At 36.8% G+C, this 21,337-nt stretch overlaps 5 protein-coding genes across 7 annotated transcripts in view; 2 read left to right on the top strand and 3 right to left on the bottom strand.

Moving 5' to 3' along the window:
* LOC118739015 (chromodomain-helicase-DNA-binding protein Mi-2 homolog) overlaps positions 1 to 10,015 on the bottom strand; it is a 73,448-nt gene extending 63,433 nt beyond the window's left edge. The window contains exon 1 of one of the 2 annotated variants that reach the window (XR_004992966.1): positions 5,257 to 5,341. Coding sequence is in view for 1 of the 2 variants with exons in the window: in XM_036470096.1 (XP_036325989.1) it covers positions 9,854 to 9,890 (37 nt within the window). In the remaining variant the exon portion in view is untranslated. Of the gene's footprint in view, positions 1 to 5,256; positions 5,342 to 9,853 lie in introns of those variants that run through there. The other variant, XM_036470096.1, reaches the window with a different exon arrangement.
* A 281-nt stretch (positions 10,016 to 10,296) lies between these two features.
* Positions 10,297 to 12,694, top strand: LOC118739019 (U4/U6 small nuclear ribonucleoprotein Prp3). Of its 2 annotated transcripts, XM_036470102.1 has the most exons (3): positions 10,298 to 10,452; positions 10,519 to 11,719; positions 11,840 to 12,694. In XM_036470102.1, exons 2-3 carry the CDS (start codon positions 10,774 to 10,776, stop codon positions 12,589 to 12,591), a joined length of 1,698 nt encoding a protein of 565 aa, XP_036325995.1. In that variant the 5' UTR covers positions 10,298 to 10,452; positions 10,519 to 10,773; the 3' UTR covers positions 12,592 to 12,694. The 2 variants fall into 2 exon arrangements, with proteins under 2 accessions (XP_036325994.1, XP_036325995.1); XM_036470101.1 differs by having other exon boundaries at positions 10,297 to 11,719.
* Positions 12,661 to 13,869, bottom strand: LOC118739020 (exosome complex component MTR3). The gene is made up of 4 exons (XM_036470103.1): positions 13,609 to 13,869; positions 13,440 to 13,557; positions 13,066 to 13,382; positions 12,661 to 13,009 (listed from the first exon to the last, which is right to left on the bottom strand). Exons 1-4 carry the CDS (start codon positions 13,751 to 13,753, stop codon positions 12,711 to 12,713), a joined length of 879 nt encoding a protein of 292 aa, XP_036325996.1. The 5' UTR covers positions 13,754 to 13,869; the 3' UTR covers positions 12,661 to 12,710.
* Positions 13,870 to 16,647: 2,778 nt separating this feature from the next.
* LOC118739018 (26S proteasome non-ATPase regulatory subunit 2) lies at positions 16,648 to 19,561 on the top strand. The gene is made up of 3 exons (XM_036470100.1): positions 16,648 to 17,718; positions 17,771 to 18,607; positions 18,670 to 19,561. The coding sequence occupies exons 1-3, from the start codon at positions 16,648 to 16,650 to the stop codon at positions 19,495 to 19,497; spliced, it is 2,736 nt and encodes a 911-aa protein (XP_036325993.1). The 3' UTR covers positions 19,498 to 19,561.
* A 1,575-nt stretch (positions 19,562 to 21,136) lies between these two features.
* Positions 21,137 to 21,337, bottom strand: part of LOC118739021 (metaxin-2-like) — a 1,072-nt gene continuing 871 nt past the window's right edge. Inside the window, exon 2 of the mRNA XM_036470104.1 lies at positions 21,137 to 21,300. Within this exon, the coding sequence (XP_036325997.1) occupies positions 21,173 to 21,300 (128 nt within the window). The 3' untranslated portion in view covers positions 21,137 to 21,172. The remainder of the gene's footprint in view (positions 21,301 to 21,337) is intronic.

The raw sequence follows: 21,337 nt of genomic DNA on the forward strand, positions 1-21,337 counted from the left end.
AATAAACCTATTTAACACGTTCGCTACCAACCGTATTTGAGCAGTGCGTCATCACAGATCAGGTAGAATTTTATTTTCACACGTGCACTGTAAATAAACATAACCTCATACTTTATAGGTAGCTGTAATCCCGAGACCACTTGTCACAAACGTGTGCCAGACTTTCCTCTAGGGCCCTGTCACACGGTCAGTAATTAGGTTTGCGGCTTTTGACATTTCGTCGTCTCAGAAAAGGGATGTCGAATGTTACAAAACACGGTTTTGAGAAAATTGACTTTGAAGTTTAAGGTCGAATTAATCCGAAACTGTACGGTAGATTTTTGTAACTTTTGAAGGAGACGTAGTTGGTGTTATTAGTTTTGATTTTCCATATTTTTACATTTAATATCTCTTAACGTTAATGAGAAAATTTACTTTTCATTCCGTATACATTTGTCGTAAGTAGCGTTTACTCACCACTTTGTTTTGTCCACAGAACATACGACAATAGTAAAGTATCTATTTCAACGACGATGGTATAATTTGATGAAAAAACCAGACATATTTATTAAATAATGATTACTTATTAGAAAAAACATAACAAAAACATAATCATGTATTTAATAAAAAAAATCTGTACATCTCTTATGCTGTAAATATGTTACGAACATACGTTTTCTTTATATAAAAACAAAAAACAATACTTAAATTCAGTCTTTTGTACATTTTTATTTCTTTCATTTCATTGGAGACTCAGTGCAAGCTAAAATTTAAAAATTTAAAATTTTAAAATTAGTTACTTAGTTTAATTTTCAATTTTAATTGTATCGTTATAGTACAGGACCATCGAATTGTCGTAAGTTCAAAGTTTTGCGATACATACGACAAATGTTTTATGATTAAAAAAAAGATTACATTTGTATGGGAATTTGTCGTATGTGCCACATACGACAAATGTTTTATGATTAAAAAAAAGGTACGTTTGTATGGGAATTTGTCGTATGTGACGCATTTTCAGCACATACAACAAAAGGCATACCCAATCATTAATATTATGTAACATACGACAAAATGCGCACGAAATATCTCAAAAACTAATGGAGATATAAAAAAATGGATTGCAGAAATCGAAAGAGCATGTCCAACTTAGTAAATCTGCATCAAAATCCCAAAATCGTCATTTTGCACATTCGTCATCCGTTTTCTGAGGCGACGATTTATTCTTCTTCTGCTAGCTAATTTCTCCTAGTAAAAATTTCACTAGCAAGAATTTGCAGCTCTCAGCCAACGTTGCACATGAAAATCTGTTGACTAAGTGCCTACATATCAGCAAGTCGTTAATTGTACCCGTTGTCCGCTACTGCATGACATTGTAACCAGTTTTAGATCAAAAGTCATACCTTATGCATTACATTCGGACCACTTTTAGTACAATTCACTTGTTTTACATTACATTGCTTTATATTTTTGGACTATCTTTGGTCTAGATACACAGCTACTATACCTAAGACTATATTTTTCGAGCAATTGGACCAATCTTTCCTTCAGGGCAGGTTTCAGTTTTGTATACATGAACTATGCATGATTGTGTTAGTGCATGTGGCACATGCAAACAAAACGAAATAGAAAACATGTTGTCTATGTGTGCGTGTCAGTCCACCGTCAATCCGCGATTTTCGCGGACTGAAATGAGCGAGGTAAACTCGAACTTTCTTCCCCCTCTTATCCACACAAAACCGGCTTTAGGCGGACTGAGTAGTCCAGTGTGCGGAGGCCCATTGACGGTATTGCGATCCGCGATCCAGATTTCAAAATTTTTAGAAATTTTGCGATATGGATCACGATCCATCAATATTGTATGCTACACCTAGGGACACGAATTTCGATACGATATGATACCATATCGATATTTTTGCCATTCGATACCGATATTTTTTACTCGATAGTTTTCAAACGATATTTTTTGGAATCGAGTACCAGAACCCTTGTGTCGTATCGAATTGTAAATGTACATTACATTAATGATACTACGTTTATGCGACAGAATTAATGAATTCCTCATTTCATGAATTCAAAAATGGTCCCGCTTATGCATAGTTCGCGGATTCATGAAATAAAGTGCCTTGAAAAAGTGGCAATGCACTGGCGAGAAACTAAATAATAGCGGTACTCACTTTCCGTAGCATTTTAGGTGTAAAGTTACTACGTAGCAATCTAGCATGCATTTTGTTGTTGGAAGAGCAACAAAACATGTGGTAGATTGCTACGTAGCAACTTTACACCTAAAATGCTATTCAACGTGAGCTCCCCTAATAGGGTTGCAATGGCGGATACATAACTTTTCCAGTGTTTTTAATCCGGGTTATGCCACTCAAGCTTTTTAATCTAAAAACATCGTAACCCTAGTAAACAGCTGTTTGCGAAATGTGGCGTTGCTGGACTTGCACTTCACGATTTCATGAAATCATGCCGAATTCATGGTTAACTTTCGTGTATAACTGAATTCATGAAATGGTGTTTATGCAGCCAATTTTAACCCAAATTCATGAAATGAATTCGTGAATTAGCCTACCCATAAACGTAGTATATGAATGATGATACATTTGTATGACAAAATGTTAGAAAATAAATTGAAAACGTTAACGTAATTTGTATAAAACTTTTTGTAGTAACCCTGCAAAAATCGCGACTACTCCATGCATGCGTGTAAAGAGTACTTCCTAAGGACCAAAGAGTACTCCAAAATTAACCACAATTCATATAAAAAATATGGTCCTATTAACATTGCGATGTCCTAGGGCAGGACCATATACTCCATCCCTGCATTACATCAGAGTAGCACAAAACTACTCCAACATATTAACAATGGCATTGCTGTTATATTTTTTCGTTTGTTCACGCTTTTGTTCTTCACTTCTCAAATGCTTTTTCGAAATTAATAAAAACCAAGACAAAAATTAAAAATTACATGTTGCCTCTGACGGTATTCGAACCCGAACATGCTGGGAGCTAAGAACTAACAGCGAGCATCTCTACACGTTCAGCTACAGCCAGACATGCAAATGTGCTTTCAAATGCTCAACTTCAATCACGTTTCGTTAAAACACGAGCAGTGATCGGATAACAAACAATAAGCTGGCGCAGAGACACGAGTTGGTCCGCTACAGCATGACAGAGGAACACTTTTGTAAGTACTCCAATTTACCACAAATAGACTACAACGATTTTTGCAGGGAATATTTGACATATTTAAAGTTTTTTATCAGCCGGAGTATCTGACGTGACATTACCTTACTAAAATTTCTATTGAAAGTTTTGTTGTTAACAATGTTTTTAAATATATTTTTATAGCAAATAAAACATGAATTTTAGCCTTAGCTAGGCTTCCATTTCTTGCAAATCCATGTCGTACTATAACCTTACTTACTTTGGAATTTATATGTAAAGCAATATGGATATATTTGGCGCTTTAAAGCGCAGGAGTGTGCACTATCTTCGGTTGGAATGTGGCGCGCCTTCAGTGATGTACTTATTAAAGTGCATAGTGTTAATTATTTAATAGAAAATGCGACCAATATTCAGATTAAATTTTTTGAATTTTGTATCGATATTTGGAATACCGAGTATTTTTATTACGATATTAATGGGTACCCGATATTTTTACAGCGAAACTTTAAATTAGTACTATATCGATACTGTCGGTTCGATATCGTGTTCCTAACTACATCGTCAATAAATATCGCGATACTTGGATCACGTCAATAAATACTGACCGTGTGACAGGGCCCATATGGATCACGATCCATCAATACTGCATGCTACACCGTCAATAAATATCGCGATACTTGGATCACGTTAATAAATACTGACCGTTTGACAGGGCCCATAAACTAGCACAATCTCCTAAAAAATTTGTTCATTTTAAATTATAACGGCCTGCCAAATTTAAAATTGAAAAGTGAGTGTTAAAATAATGCGTAGACCCTTGACTACAAGTGTGTGGAATTTTTTTGGATCGCGCCACCCCTTTGGACGGAATATCCCGAAATATTTGTGAGCGCTACTAAACCCCACCCCATAAAACTTGCAACTTCTTGCTGGTTTTGCGTTTCCTCGTACTTTCTTGCATATTTCTCTCATTGGGAGTAAATATTGGTTTGCTCTCCGAAATTTGTTTACTGGCAAGTTACTGGACATTTTTTGCTGGAGAATAAGAAAACACTGATATTTCAAAATGGTTCTCTTTTTACCTTCCTTTTATTAGCTCGGGATGTAACTATGTAATATTGATGAGCCTAAAAGATGCAGCGATTTCTATTCTCAAGTTACATACCTGATGACAGTACGAATGGCAATTATAATAGGGAGGTTTTAGTTTATTAAACTATGTAATTTTATTTAGAAAAAAATGCATAATCAATGCTAAAGACATATATATTATTTAAAAGGAATTGCATTTCTGACTAAAGTTTAAACGACGATGTGCATAAAGTCTGGCGCATAGTATCTTCTACCCCCACACTAGGCAAGGTGGTGAAATCGTTCAATTCGGTTTAAATGTTCGTACCTAAATAGATAGTACAAGCTGGGCATTACCATTAATGAAGTTAGTTAGTTAGTTATTGCACCATGCCTAATGTTCATAATCCAGGATATACATTTTTCAAATATTACTTTTTCGTTCCAGAAATAAGCAGTAGCTTTCGAGAAAAGGCAATCGAGAGACGGGCGATTAACGACGACATTGTGATGCGGGTTGACGACGAATTTTGCATGAAACGCGAGAAAAACTCATATAAACAGGGTGACAGCAACAACTACACATAACACAACGGCACAAAAGATTGCGACGGCGACGCGTACGTCAACGGCTGACAACGACGACCACGACAATACGAGATAAGTGATGAGGCAGAGACGCAAACGACGAGAACGGGGCAGCAGCGACATAGGCGAATACGAATGTATTGCAGCTAGCTAACGAGCGAGCGACAAGAGTAGGAATTACGAACAAGGAAAATTTTTTAAATGTATATTTATACATATCTAATTAACTTTTGATTTACTTTTAAATTATCTTTGCAAAGTCTTAATCTCATCAGTATTGCAATGCAATTTAATAATATGTGCTCTTTTTCACTGAAACACACACCTTATTTGATTTTTCGTTTTTTTCTTTTTCGCTGTCTCAACTTTTCACAATTTTCAAATAATCACTTTACCGTTCGCTAGGCACAAAATTTTCACTCACAATCAATATAATGTACCTTTACACACCTTTATAGTTATTTACGCGATTTAAAACGCAATTTTTAAAGGAATTTCTGGATATTTTCACAATCAATTTTCCCCAAGTCAAAGTCAGAAATCACGTCATGGCTGCCACGTCCAAGCAACAATGAATCGAATATTTCTCACGTCGGCCCACTTCACTCGTTACGTCTATTCACTCACACTCGTTCGCTCAACAACTACGTCGTCGCTCACTGGGGGATGCTGTGACATATGGAACACCTTCAGTGTTGCCAGAAAATTTTGAGGCTAATACCAAAATCATCGCACAGTTCCATAAGTAACGTAACTTTTCTTCTTACCGTTTTTCCCATATATGTAATACTTCTATATTGGCAGTAAGCTAACTTCTCAACGTGTAAGCATTCCGAAATCAAAGCGAGACAGTCTAGTACCGTTTTTGTCAATGTATTGTGTACTTGAGTGCCGTTTTTGTATATGTGTTGTGTACATGTTTATTTATAAACGTATGTATGTGTTCCTTTTCTTTCGTACGTGTTTATTGATATATCTGTACTGTAGTGTTTTCGGACGGTACTAGCTCTTACTGCCAATATAAGAGTATTACCAGGGATGAAAAAGTAGGTACAATTGTTTCACTGTTTATTCGACGGTGAAAAATTTTTATTTAAAATTGCCTGATTATAAAAAGGCAATAATATGACCATCGAAGAAGAAAATAAAATTAAAAATGGCAACGTCTTGATTATAAAAAGGCAATAAGATGAACATCGAAAAAGAAAATAAACCTAAAAATGGCGGCGTCTTGCGCTTATTTGCAAATAGTATCACTAATCAATACTTATTTGCGTGATTTAGTTATTTGCAAATAAAAAATTAACTCAGCATTTATACGGCAAAGTTTACCATTTTGCAAATTGTTATTTGCAAATAAGACGTGCGTATAAACATAGTAACAGTTTCTCATATTAGAGCTTGGCCAAAATATTAAGTTAAGTTACTGAAATTAAGTCTAAACTAACTGAGCTTTTAGCTGCGGCGCATTAAAATCATTTATTCGCCTAAGGATTACACACAATTATCACCCATAGCTATATTCTTTCGGGATCGAATTCATCTCAATGCCCTACCTGAGGTGGATGAGGTGGAAAAAATCTAAAAAAATTTTGTATATAGTTGGAATCATGATAAAAACATAACAAGGTAAAACCATTGAGAGGCAGTCTGACGTTTGCCAACAATATAATTTTAAAATCAAAACTCAAACTCACACACACATTCTCATTTTCAATCTCAAACAACAACAATTGTGAACAATTTAAATTTTATTATTTTCAATTTTATGATTTTAAAATGTTGGCAAACGTCAGAACAAAATCATGGCCGACGAATTGAGAGAATGAATTTACCTTGTAATGTTTTTATCATGGTTGGAATCATCTAAATTTCAAATATTTATAATTGCCTTATTATTTAGTGTAAGTCAAAGAAGTGTTATTAGGATAAGCGAGCCGAAAGCCATAGATGCTAGCGCTCCTCTTATAATGTAAGAGTTATCACTCGTTCTTAATAATAATAATAATAATAATACAAAATAATAATAATAATAATAATAATAATAATAATGATAATGTATTAGGCATACCAGACTACCAATTTTTTTACAATAATCGTACGGCATAGTACAAACTGTCAATTTTAAATGTACTGAAAAATTGGGAATCAATTCAAAATGATAAAATTGTCTGTAAGAATGGAGAAATTTTCTAAAATAGCTAATTCGAAAATTTCTATATCTAAACGTCGAAAATAACAACTAAATCAAGCTACAAAAGAACTCAAGTGGCAACACTGAGCACCCTATAGCGCAAGTACAAACGACAAAAGCCGCACCAAGAGCTGCTTGGGAATGTTGAATCCCAACGAGCCACCACCACAAAGGGTCACAAAAGCTAGCAATGGGTAGACTGAAAACTACGAAAATAAACGCAAACGTGCTGCGAATTCTTGTACTCAATAAACTGTCAAGTTCCTTAGGGGAATAATCGGAATATTGAAACAGTGCAAGATGTATGAATATGCGAGCAGCAGCACACGTTATATGTCATGTAAATATCTCGTTAATAAGCGCGTGTAAAAGAGCCAACATTACAGTTATAAAAAGATCACCACTTACGAAAAGATAACAGGTATATATGTACATATGTAGGTAAAATAAATGGTTTGCAACAGTATGAAAAATTGACAGCTAATTGAAAAAGACAGCGGAAGCCATTCGCTAAAACATATCCATATGTATGTATATATATGGCTTATATACATAAGTATGATTCCTAATTATGGATTAACATGAAACAATTAAATTTTACTTTATGTAGTGTGTATTCAACGTGAGAACTTTTTCAATAGCAAATTTTACATTAATACATAAAAATATGTGCTTACAAGTTGGCGAGAAGCAGGATTTTAGAGCGTAACCGCTAACTAATTGCTGCAAATGGGAGGAAAAAAAACCTTTGAATCATTTCGAATACTCCAAGGCGAATCTATAAATTCGCCTTGGAATACTATGCACATAGTACATATGTATGTATGTATATAAATATGTATATATTTTGCAATTCATGCTAAAAATCACCCAATCAGCCGCTCTATAACTCGTAATAACAAGTATGCACGTACACATTAATTTGTGTTGGCACCATCGTTTTGACAAATCGTTCTCAATATTAGCTCGACGAGCGGAGAAAAGTGTTCCACTGTCAATTATATTGTTTACCATTCCCCGACACATTTGTTATCAATGAGAAATGAAACGACATTGTTTCCAATTCGGCTTATTTCTTTTTAAAGTATTTTTTACAGTGAAAAATATACCAAAAAGAATTTACATATGTAAAAAGGCTCACTAGTTTAACGATTAAGCAAATTATTTTACATTTTACAACTCTTATTAGGGCCGTTGTTGTTGTTGTTGTAACAGCATACAAATTCCCCAAAGAGATTTTGGGGAGTGTTGCTGGAGTGACAGTCCTTGGCCAGATATAAATCTGGGTCGTTCCGGTTACGTAGACCCGACTGTCGTGGGAACGCTTACTAGGCCCGTTTTGTAGACCGCCTATTAAAATTTTACTTTTTGTTAAACAAATCGACTACTTCATCGACTGCCTGTTATATGCATGTGTTTGACGATCAGTCAAAGCACCCGTTAACTTTGAAAGGCAGTCTAGGAAACGATCCTTAATTCAACTAATGTTTTTTGTGAACTAATAATCAAGTTTGTGCAATTGACTATTTTTCAAATGTGTTCTCAATGCGATTTTTAAGACCTCATGAGTGCTACGCACGTTTTCTTTTGTTTTGTAGGGTGAAACTCAGAACATATATATCATAAATGAGTTATCCGTAGTTCAAAATTTAGATAGCGCAATGACCACAAATCGCATAAATTAATTAGATACATAGAAGAAAAAATTATGTATGTACAAAATCTAAAATTTGTACTTACCGTGCACATACATATGTATGTATTAAAAGCTGCTTCAGACATACAATTATTAAATAAAACAAATAATAATTCAGGGCTTAATTTCATGGTAGTAGTGCACTTTACGGGGACCAGGTCAAAATAGACGGAACAAATCGAGTGGTATCAATCGACGTGTTTTAACGCGAACAATAACAATCCGGGAGGGGAGGGGGGCGGGAGGGGGGGAATTAAGATTTTTAATTAATTTAAGAGTTATTCGGAAAAAACACTTGCACTTTGCACTTTTCGCACCATGTTTTAATGAATTTGATGCAAATAAATGGAGTAAATGAAAGTTGTTCTCTGCAAAAGGTGTTCAGCCCCTCTTCTTTGGCAACACAGAAAGGAGAATTATACTGCCTGAGGGTTATAATCCCTAAGTGCGGCAGAAGGCCGCCTACGCAAAAAGGAGTTGGACGCCTGGTTCCGCTAAAGTGCACTTTTACCAATTTCATACACTTATTGTTACTAAATACCATAATATTATTTCTACTTTAGTACCTCCTATTAAATAACATAATTTGTTTTATATTTTTGTCCTCCCTAACATTTGAACTTCTGTTTTGATTCCCCAAAGTTCCATATCCGACACGTTTCGGGCAATTTCAAATGCATTTTTCCCACAAAGCGAGCCCACTAAATTAACGTTGACATCAAAATATGTGTAAACAATATTAAATTTACGTATGTCAGAAAGAGATAGATCATGTATTAAAAACTAATGAAAATGACGAAAGCGTAAGGCGAAAATGAAATGAAACAACCCAAAGCTAACGAAAAATGGAAACTTGTGCAAATTTCACAATTTCTTTTAATCACGTTCTAAAAACGTGTACAAAAAAATACTTATGAAAATTATCAGCCTGATAAAATTTGGCGGCAATTTTTCACACATGACATGAGAATGCCTGTAATAGTAACGAAAACGCGGAACACAAGAAAGCAGACAATTGCTGCTGAGGTTGCCGATTTCAGCGCCATCGCTTTCGTTGCGCCCTCGTACGCATAGACGTCGAAATCGCCAAGATTGACCACAAAACTTTTTTCACAACTTTCATTTCACAAATTAACGCTTTAAAAATTTCCACTTACCTTGAAAAGTATCGTCATTCTCATCTTCAGATGCCATTTTCACGATTATTCACAAATTTCAAGTAATTAATTCACAAAAAACTAGATTAATTTATAAAAATTCAGCACTACAAATTCAGTACGTCAGAATTCACTCACGAAGCCGCTTTAACAATTAATGCTGCCACTTTGTGTGAACACTGTCAGAGTTGTATTTCAAGAGTTGCCACACTATTTATGTATAACAAACTGAAACTTTTATAAAACAATACACATGGTATACATATGATTATTTGCGAAAACCTAAAACGAATCTTTTTTCTTTACCATTTTTATATCAAGAAATGTAACTTTTCACCGTTGTTGACTACTTGGACCAATTCTTTTTAATCCTTTTCACTCACCAACTCACTAACTAATGATCTATGATCCTTGCCAAGTGAAAGTCTCAGGTTATTTTGTATACCATGATTCCAATTGGCTTCGAAAGATCTGGCATCAGCTTGAAACGTCAAATTTTATTGAGCAGACGAAAATTTTTGAGACGATTTTCAACGTCTTCATGAATTTTATTGCATAAAAACTGTTTTAATCCAGATAAAACAATATATTCGGCTTTGGTAAATAGTATTTAAACATTTTTCAGACCAAATTAATTGCGAATTATGTCCTATTATACGCGTAAGGAGATCGATGAATTGCACCCTGACATTGCAGCTTTGACAAAGGGAGTAGCTGCTAGTGGCGAAGAGGATCGCGTCATAGGCACTATCGAACACTGTTTACACAATGGATATGACCGACGACGCATTGCGGAAAAACTGGAAAAGGTCTTGGACGCAAAACAGAGCTCTAGACTAGCGGATAAATTGCAAGACAAACTAGATGAATATCGTCGTAAAGCCAAAAAACGTAACGCCAGTGAGGAAACTGGTACAGAAATGCCGAAAAAGTCTCGATTCGATATGAAAGAGAAGATCAGTAAAGCTACGGCCGCACCCGCTTTAACGCCATTGGCCGCAGCTTCCGCGGTTGCGGCAAATATAAATGCGGCTACCGCCACGCCTGCTGAGTCTACAGCAGGGCTGAATTCGACACAAATCAAATTGATGATGGTTAATGCTCAACGAGAAATAGAAGAAAGAAAGCGTGCACTTAATAATCTGAAAGCTAAAGATCCTATTCTTGCGTCTGTCCCACAAATCGGTTTACCAGTTGCTTTAGCTACGCAAGCACTAGCAAAGAAATCTGCTGTACCAGAAGATGCTGAAAAAGCCAAAAAGATCGCAGAATTACAAGCACAAATACGTGCAAAATTGTCTAATCTAATTCAACCACCGCAGGTGCAAGATCGACCAAAACCTTTAATTTTAGACGAAGATGGACGAACAATAGATAAAAGTGGCAGAACCGTTAGCATACCGACCCTTACTCCAACTTTAAAAGCAAATATACGCGCCAAAAAGCGAGAAGTATTTAATAGAAGTCAAGTTCATGCAGATCGACATGCGCAGCAGGAGGACTCTGTAAAGTTCTTTGATGATCGTATTGCCCAGAAACCTACTGTACGGACCAAACGTTCCTTACGCTTCCATGAACCAGGAAAATTTCAGCAAATAGCAGAGCGTTTGCGCATGAAAGCACAGTTGGAGAAACTTCAAAATGAAATTTCGCAAATTGCACGCAAAACTGGTATTAGTTCTGCCACAAAGTTGGCCCTCATCGCGCCAAAACAAGATACGCCAGACGATGTGCCAGCAATGGAATGGTGGGATTCTGTAATTCTAACACAGGATTTGAATACGTCGGATGAAAGTGGAAAGATTAGTATCAGGCACTCAGCCATCACCAATCTCATTGAACATCCCACACAAATGAAGCCACCAAGTAAGTTAAGTCTTCGAAAATGCTTAAAGATAAATTTTTTTTAATCTGATAAGTAGGAACGTTGAACTAATTTGATTATTTCTTTGCTTAACTAAATTCCCCTTCTTTTTGTACTAATAGATGAACCTTTAAAGCCAGTCTATTTGCCTGTTTTTCTTACAAAGAAGGAGCGCAAAAAGCTTCGCCGTCAAAATCGTCGGGAAGCATGGAAAGAGGAACAGGAAAAAATCCGTTTGGGTCTGGTAGCTCCACCTGAACCAAAACTTCGCATTTCGAATTTGATGCGTGTTCTTGGTACTGAGGCTGCACAAGACCCAACTAAAATTGAAGCACACGTACGCGAGCAAATGGCTAAACGCCAAAAAGCACATGAGGATGCCAACAACGCAAGAAAACTAACAGCAGAGCAGAAAAGCGAAAAGAAAATACGCAAGATCAAAGAGGATACTTCTTGCGGTGTCAACGTTAGCGTATATCGTATACGAGATTTACAAGACAATGCTAGCAAGAAGTTCAAAGTGGAGACGAACGCCAAACAATTGCACATGACTGGTTCGGTGGTACTTTTTCGCGATTGTTGCGTCGTCGTGGTCGAGGGTGGGCCAAAGCAGCAGAAGAAATACCGTCGAGTTATGCAGCACCGAATCAAGTGGGAAGAGGATATGGTGAAAGGGCCCGACGGCCAAGAAATACCGAACACATGCGTGCTGGTTTGGGAGGGCACTAGTCAACGTCGACACTTCGGTGAAATAAAATTCAAAGTATTTCCGATGGAAAAAATGGCACGGGAATTCTTCCAGAAGCATCAGGTTGAACACTATTGGGATTTAGCTTATTCTGGCGCTGTTTTAGAAGCATCTGCAGATTCCTAAAATCTATTCAGAAGTTGAGTCTAATACCTAAGGCAAAATTTCGTTATGTAAATTTCGATGAAATATTTTAGTTAAAAAAGTAAATGTTTTTCTCTATTTCGAATGAATGTTTATAATCTTTAATCCGAATCATCGTTAGCTCCAACATTTGACGATTCAAAAATTGCCCTCATGGCTTTCTGCTTTTCCAACTGTTGTTTAACTTTGTTAATTAATACATAACGCAGTGTATCCAAAATGCGTTCATTCAAAGTCAATGTATGTTCCGTAAGTCGTTTGAGCGTTTCTGGTTTGAAATATCCCTTTTGGAAGCATTCGGTAATCTGGTCCACTGCCGCCAAACTAGCAGTAACAACTATACCGTGCTCCTCGTCGGCCGCAGAGTCGCTTATGGTCGAAACTAACTGCTCAATTACAGCTGAAATTAGAAATAAATAGCTTGAGGTGTTTTTAAAATAAACTCTCTTCACTTACCGTTTGGGTTTACGAACTCTACATCTCTGTATTTGCATACTGTTGACGCTGTAATTAGATCGTAAGTAGCAATACCGGCATCCACCAAAGCAGCGCCGCAGCAATTAATTGCGGTACTAAGCGCACATCCGTCGTCATCCAATATGATCACTTTAATTTCTAGTTGAAAGTACGGAAATTCATGGCGGCAAATAGCAGGCTCTAGTGCTTTTTTCAGCGCCAATGCCATAGATGTTTCCTTTCTCGGTATACATGAGGGATCTTTAACCGCAAAGGGTGCATATTTTAGTGTACACGTTACTATGCCCAGTGTGCCACTAAAAAAAAAAAAACGTGAAGCATTAAAATATCACATTTTTCATGAGGCCACTCACATTTTTCTGGTCTGCTTACTTAGCTCACGTGGTGGTTCTATTGATGCCATTACCTTTGTATTACCATATTCCATGTAGGCCGAACCCTTTACAGTTGCCAGTGCACCGACTTTTAAGACTGCAACGAACTCATTAAACATTGCTCTTAATAAAAAATTACGTTACCTACATGTGGATCGTTCCTCCAACTGCAAGCTGGCTGGCTTCCAAAGTTTGGCAAATACATCATCCGGATTTTCGCGCTTTATATATAAGGAATAGGGCACTGACTGTTCAGGATACATAAATTTTCGACTAGCTGACGGTGGTGGCATTGTGAAGTTTTTGTATGTTTATTGTTAAATAAGAGAAGATTAATTTAAAAGAAGAAAAGTAAATGAACTTGATGGAAGGAAAAGACGGGCCAAATGCGAGAGAGTTGCCAGATCCAGTTCTTTGATTTGCTGAAATGCTGTAACGCAAAAAACCATTTTTCCTCCAGGTATATAAATGTCAGATGTTTTTTACAAAACTATTCATTCAGGCAAAAATTCTTACACGCAACAATTTAATTCTGCAAACAGATCGTCAGCTGAGCATTTCTATACATCACATACATAACTAATTTACACTTTTCTTCAACTAAAGAGGAGGTTAGTTCAACATGACAACACGTTTTAAAGCGTTTTAAGGATTGACTTTAGGTAAATTGAGTGTTTAAAGTGGCTGACAAAAATTTTGGCTAATTTCAGTTTTCGTTGTTTTCTTTGTTTTGTTTAATTTTCTTTCTTTTTCCAGTGAAACCAGATGGCGTAGAACCCGCCCAAAACATCGAAATTTTTCACTCTTGTTCTTGCGTGATCTTGTGTTATTCGTTCACTGGTTGGGCGATAAATCAATGCGTGTGTAGGGCCTCTTACGATTATCCTTAGTTGCGTTCGTTAACAAAATTAGCCAACACCCATAAACCAACGACTACAGATCACCTAATCAGCCATCGTTGTATTTGTAATCGATTTTCGGAAACAAGTTTTCGTAGCGTTTTTGACGTTTTTCGGGTTTGTTTACACCGTCTTCTACCTCTTCGTAGTGATTTTTTGGGTTGGCTTTCCTTTATGGTCGTTCTTAAAGGGGCGGTGGGCGAAAGGTAAGTGGGCGTGGCACCTCTAACCCACCTTTTTGGAGAGGGAATAAACCGCCATTGACAAAAATGCAACCCCCGACCACATAGGTCCCCTATGGTTCCCTAGGGACCCCTTAGAAAAATTGCCAAAAATCAGAAATTTTATTTGCGTTTATTCGCTTGAAAAATGTTGAATATTCCTTTCCACAATACATTTTTATATACACATTTTTATAAAACACCCAGTAACCAAAATAGACATCACTGGGGCGGCAGCCCCAGGTTTACCACACAGAAAGGGAATTCTAGTTACCTCATCCTTTCCCAAGGTTACATCAATGGGGCGGTAGCCTCAGTTAGGTCACACAGAAACGAGAATTCTACGTAGTAAGGGTTATAATCCCTAAGCGCGGCCGGAAAGGAATTCTACGCAAAAATACCGTGGACGCAAGTAAAAATTGCGATTTTTGGCCATTTTTCAAAGGGGTCGGTAGGGAACCATAGGGGGCCTAGGTGGTCGGGGGTTGCATTTTTGTCAATGGTGGTTCATGCCCTCTCCAAAAAGGTCGGTTGGAGGTGCCACTCCCCCTCGCCACCGCACCTTTAACGAACGGCCATAATGGAAAGTTTCCCCGATTTTTTAGCGATTAAATGTGTTTTCTGCAGCGATTTTAATTATAAATTTTGGTTTATTACATATTCATGATATAAAATGAAGTGCTGTGTGATTGGAACAAGTTTGTGCGTATGTTTGGTTTGCCAAAAGGCGTAAATTTGCGTAAAAAGTGGGTGCACGTTTGTAGCCAGAACGTTGGCATTGAAAAATCGACCCGTGGTAATGATAAGTTCATTCCCTAACAATCCGGACCGGATTCGGTAATTAGAGAATAAGCGAAAAGTTTGCTCTCATAAAGTGGAACATAGTCCAGAAGTACGGGAACGCAAAAAAAACACATTTCGCGCCCAGAATTTGAGAAACAGCTGAATCACGTTGTTTTTGTTTTTGTCACTTCATTTGAAATTGAATTTTTATTTCACAAATTTGATTTCAAGTATATAAAAATTGAAAATACAGCAACAGGCCATTCAATATTCCTTAAAAGCACCAAGTAAATACAGCCAAAATGTAAACACAAAACAGCTGATATGCACTTTGACACTTTATCCATTTTTACCCGGAGAAAAAGTAAGGGCTTTTTCGGGCAGGAAGAAGAAGACACGTAGGATCCAATACGTTCCAATTTTCGCTCTCTATTACCCATTTTGTTGTCTCGAATTTTTTTTTTTAATTTTTACCAGGTTCCGCTAAAGTGCACTAACACCTTTAGCCATATATGTAATACTCCTATATTGGCAGTAAGAGCTAGTACCGTCCGAAAACACTACAGTACAGATATATCAATAAACACGTACGAAAGAAAAAGAACACATACGTTTATAAATAAACATGTACATAACACATATACAAAAACGGCACTCAAGTACACAATGCATTGAACAAGGCGAATTAATATAAGGTGATAGCAGGAGTACAAAAACAAAAATTTACATGTATTTTGTTTTTGCTTTGGCGGCATAAACTGTCAAAATCTGTAAGAGTATGTGTAGAAATTCAAACAAAATTTTTTAATTTGATATCGGAAGCCGTGCGGCGAAACACATACACACAATCAGCTGAGCTAGTAACACCACCTTATATAAATTCGCCTTGGCATTGACAAAAACGGTACTAGGCTGTCTCGCTTTTATTCCGGAATGCTTACACATTGAGAAGTTAGCTTACTGCCAATATAGAAGTATTACATATATGCCTTTAGCTGAACCTAACGACAACGTTGATGGATGAGCCGACCCGGGCGGGGTTTAGTAGCCGCTCTAACAAGAACAACTCGATGTTGCAAAAAATTTTAGATTGTGTAGACCCCGCTTTAGCTTCTGTTAATTCCGATAACTTTCCCTCATCTCCAGTTATCACCTGTCATATATTTCTTGGTTATTGGCTGCACAGTTCATCTGATTTGACATTTAAAAAACGCACTGTAATTCTTGCTGAGTACTGGTGATTAAACGAAAAGAATCAATACATCCTTTGAAAATCGTTAAAAAATGGTTGCTCCAAAGAAGGAAGAAAAATCTGTAGCTGAGGTGAAGAAAGACCAAGTGAAAGATGCACCGGGAAAGGAGGCAAATAAAGACGCCAAAGACGAAGGTAAGGAACAGGAGCTTTCCGACGAAGATCAACAGTTACAAGATGAACTAGAAATGCTTGTTAGTCGCCTGCAAGAGCCCGACAATTCCCTATACTTGCCAGCACTGGAAATGCTGGCAAAGCTAATAAGAGCTTCTACTACATCCATGACTTCGGTGCCGAAACCTTTGAAGTTCATGCGGCCTCATTATGACACTATGAAATCGGTGTATAAGCAGATGCCCGATCAGCAAACGCGACAATTGTGCGCTGATATTATTTCTGTACTTTCCATGACTATGGGCAGCGGTAAAGATTGTTTAGCGTACCGTTTCCTTTGCGATCGGTCGCAAAAAATTGGAGATTGGGGTCATGAGTATGTACGCCACTTGTCTGGCGAAATAGCGGCGCATTATTTGGATACATCTGAAGAATTTCAATCACAGTTGATTGAATTGGTCAAACAGATTATACCGTATAATATGGAACATAACGCTGAAGCAGATGCTTGCGATTTGCTTATTGAGATTGACCATCTGCATTTGTTGCAAGAATATGTGGATGAATCGGCATATCCACGCGTTTGTTTATATTTACAATCTTGCTATCCGTATGTGCCCGAACCAGATAATACTATAATTTTGGAGACTGCTTTGCAATTGGCACGCAAATTTAAACAACACACGCAAGCTTTGCGTTTGGCATTGATGCTGAATGATATGGATAAAATCACTGAAATATTTAAGGAACCTAAAGACGCCGCGGTACAAAAGCAGCTTGCTTTCATGCTAGCCCGCCAGCAAGTGTGCCTGGAATTAGATGAGTCTGTGCCAGATTATGATGATCTAATGGAAATCATGTCCAATGCGAATTTAAATAAACATTTCTTGAATTTGGCACGTGAACTTGATATCATGGAAGCCAAAACACCGGAGGACATATACAAATCTCATTTAGATAATGCACGCACGCGTTTCGCCTCGATACAGGTATGATACAAAATTTAAATTACTTGTTTTATTAATCATTTATTAATATCAGGTTGACTCAGCGAAGCAAAATTTGGCTGCCAGTTTTGTAAATGGTTTTGTAAATGCTGGCTTTGGTGTAGATAAACTACTCTCCGAAGATGGCAATAAGTGGCTGTACAAAAATAAAGAGCACGGCATGCTCTCTGCAACTGCCTCTCTAGGACTGATTCTATTATGGGACGTTGATGGTGGTTTAACTATGATTGATAAATATCTGTATTCAACCGATGATTACATCAAATCCGGTGCTCTTCTCGCATGTGGCATTGTAAATTGCGGAATACGCAATGAGGTTGATCCTGCACATGCCCTACTCTCTGATTATATTGATAATCAAAATATATCTATGCGTATCGGTGCTATTCTGGGTCTAGGTATTGCATATGCCGGCTCTAACCGCACAATTGTCATAGATACATTGAAAACAGTGTTTGCGACCAATGGTAAAAATGTTGCTAATGTAGAAGTTATGGGTATAACCGCGTTATCGTTGGGTTTGATATCGGTGGGCTCGTGCAATGCTGAAATTACCGAAATTTTGTTACAAACTATTATGGGTCTTTCCAAGTCCGATTTAAAGGACACGTATAGCCGTTTTCTATGGTTAGGATTAGGTTTGTTATACCTAGGACGGCAAAAAGCCACCGAAGCGGTTATGCTCACCTTAGAAGTACTGGATGAGCCATATCGTTCCATGGCTACAACCATGGTAGATATTTGCGCTTATGCCGGTACCGGCAATGTATTGAAAATCCAGCAGTTGCTACATATTTGCTCTGACCATTATGAATCCTCTAACGGAGACGGAGGAGAAGAGAAAGGCAAGAAGGATAAAAATAAAGAAAAGGTAAATTAAGATAGCAATGCACTTATTAAAAACTTAATAATACAAACTTGTTTCAAACACAGGATAAAGCTGAAAAGGAGAAAGAAAAGGAAAAGGATCTTTCGGCAACTCAGGCAATCGCTGTATTGGGAATCGCTCTAATTGCTATGGGTGAGGATATTGGAGCTGAAATGGCTTTTCGCTCGTTCGGAAATTTACTTCGCTATTGTGAGCCGTGTATTCGTCGTGCTGTACCACTTGCGTTAGGCTTAATTTCGGCTTCTAATCCTAAATTAAATATACTGGATACATTAAGCAAATTTTCACATGACAGCGATGCGGAAGTGGCGCATAATGCCATTTTTGCAATGGGTCTTATAGGCGCAGGTACTAATAATGCTCGACTGGCATCTATGTTGCGTCAATTGGCACAATATCACTCGAAGGATCCGAGTAATTTGTTCATGGTTCGAATTGCACAAAGTCTTACACATTTGGGTAAGGGCACACTGACGCTCAGCCCATATCACAGTGATCGCCAACTAATGAATCCTATGGCTGTTGCGGGTCTTATGGCAACCCTCGTTTCTCTATTGGATGTTAAGACATTAATATTGGGTCGCTCACATTACTTGCTTTATACTTTGGTGCCAGCAATGCAGGCACGCATGCTGATAACATTCGATGAAGAGTTAAATCAACTGCAAGTGCCGGTGCGTGTTGGTATAGCTATTGATGTTGTGGGCCAAGCTGGCAAACCTAAAACCATTACTGGTTTCCAAACTCATACTACACCGGTTTTACTTGCGATGGGCGAACGTGCCGAACTGGCAACTGATGAGTACATCTCCCTTACTCCAGTTATGGAAGGCTTTGTCATTTTGAAGAAAAATCCAAATTTCGTCAAGTAATAATTTTAATGCATTTTTGTCGAAGTAACATACATTTAACACATACATATTTTCGCTGGTAATTTCTGATATTTAAAATAAAATATAAAAAACTTAAAACTTTCCTATATGCCTGTTTTTTATTTTGCATGAATTGTTATATTAAGTCGACGCAGATCGAAGTGGGGAACATAACGCTTTTAAAGGAAAGAAACCCAGACACAATGCACTGTTTACGTGAGAAGTTTCAAGGTGTTTTGCGGCTGACAAAACGATATTGTAACGAAACCCTCTATTTTTACGGATCATCTCTATTGACTAGCTTTATTTAATACGTCGATATTTTAGTACAATCATATAAAAATACATTAGGGCCATTGTGACTAGTGGGACATTTTACTCCAGAATGTGATCAATTGTGAATTTTAACTATGCCGTCGGAACTTATACAACAGCGAAAGATATTTTTTTTTATCATAGAACGATAACTAATGTATAAAATTGCTTTAACAAAAATACCAAACGATTTCTTAGTTTTATGTAACTATCATTTAAATGAATGTGACTGGTGGGACACTGAACAGAACTATATTTTACCCTTGTTTAGCCAAAACACTTAATTTTCACGAACGATGTATATGTGTTGTAAAATACGAATTATACGCTTTCGTTTTCAATAAAAATTAGGTTTTTATAATCATAGAATATTTAAAAAATATTTAAAGTTGTGACTGGTAGGACATCTCCTTGTGACTGGTGTAAAGTAATTATGCATGAAATAAAAGTTTCCATAGACAAAAAATACAACATTGATTTTTTTAATATTTTCCTACAGCTAAATGAAATCTGTGTTCGTATGGAAAAGTAGCTTATGTCGAAAGTACGGCCTTAGTATAAATCGGGATTCGCAGCATACGATTGCGAATGACTCACTGGCGCTAAGCCGTAGAACAACTTTTGGCAAATAAACGTGCAAGAAATAGTTCCGATACTAGCAAGTCAATATTCTTATTATGTCTCATCAAAAAATTCCTTGTCGTTTAAAGAATAAAGGGAATGCCGCATTATACTAAAGCCAGCCTTTCGACATAAGCTACTTTTCCATACGAACACAGAAATGTAGTAATTTAAAGATATTACTACTGAAATTGAGATAATTAGGGCATATTTAATTTTATGTCATTTTCCTCTTTTCAATGGAATTACCCATTACCTAAAATTTATGTGTTCATATGTTTGGGAGATCGTTTGGATTCCTTCCAGATTTATTTACTGAAAATTAAAGAAAAGGCAGTTAGTTTTGAGATAATAAGGGTGCTTGTATACACAAATGAATTAAGCAGAACTGTATATATATTTATATTTTGTCGGAATTAAGTAAGCTATTTTGCTGAGATGATGGTAAAACGTAGTTTCTGTAAAGCCAAACATTTTTGCAATTGAAAAATAACAAACTCCGTATTCGATCACCTTGAATGCATAATAATATTGGAATTTAAATGCTATTTTGATGTGATATTAAATAATTAATGCACAAAGCACATGTAAGTATGTATGTACATATTTGTATAATTGTAAATAAATTGAGATAAGCACATTGCAATTTTTTTGCGCAAGCATATTTGTGAAAAAAATCTGGAAAACTAAGATGCATAAGGTACACAAACGACAACGGACAACATTAAAACTATTTAAATTATATTGACCTCATTTTAAAATATTTGTCATCTATAAATTGGCAAAATGCTACCAAACTTTTGAATTTCCGCACAGTCTGTGCTAATGCCATATTGGGCAAATCCGTCGTTAAAATTGCAAAAAGATGTCCAAAGGCAATGGCGTCCAATTCACAAGGTTCATT

This window comes from Rhagoletis pomonella, unplaced genomic scaffold (assembly GCF_013731165.1).
Source record: "Rhagoletis pomonella isolate Grant_MI unplaced genomic scaffold, Rhpom_1.0 Rhpom_scaffold_00005, whole genome shotgun sequence".
In the NCBI taxonomy this organism is placed as follows: Eukaryota; Metazoa; Arthropoda; class Insecta; order Diptera; family Tephritidae; genus Rhagoletis; species Rhagoletis pomonella.

Bases quoted from the DNA above. Each gene is read 5' to 3' on its own strand.
- LOC118739019 (XM_036470101.1), top strand. From the start codon at position 10,498: ATGTCCTATTATACGCGTAAGGAGATCGATGAATTGCACCCTGACATT. The intron at 11,720-11,839 runs GTAAGTTAAGTC...TTGTACTAATAG, and splicing joins CACACAAATGAAGCCACCAA to ATGAACCTTTAAAGCCAGTC.
- LOC118739020 (XM_036470103.1), bottom strand. From the start codon at position 13,753: ATGCCACCACCGTCAGCTAGTCGAAAATTTATGTATCCTGAACAGTCA. The intron at 13,383-13,439 runs GTGAGTGGCCTC...TTTTTTTTTTAG, and splicing joins AGTAAGCAGACCAGAAAAAT to TGGCACACTGGGCATAGTAA. The intron at 13,010-13,065 runs GTAAGTGAAGAG...TTCTAATTTCAG, and splicing joins AGAGTTCGTAAACCCAAACG to CTGTAATTGAGCAGTTAGTT.
- LOC118739018 (XM_036470100.1), top strand. From the start codon at position 16,648: ATGGTTGCTCCAAAGAAGGAAGAAAAATCTGTAGCTGAGGTGAAGAAA. The intron at 17,719-17,770 runs GTATGATACAAA...TATTAATATCAG, and splicing joins CGCGTTTCGCCTCGATACAG to GTTGACTCAGCGAAGCAAAA. The intron at 18,608-18,669 runs GTAAATTAAGAT...TTTCAAACACAG, and splicing joins AGGATAAAAATAAAGAAAAG to GATAAAGCTGAAAAGGAGAA.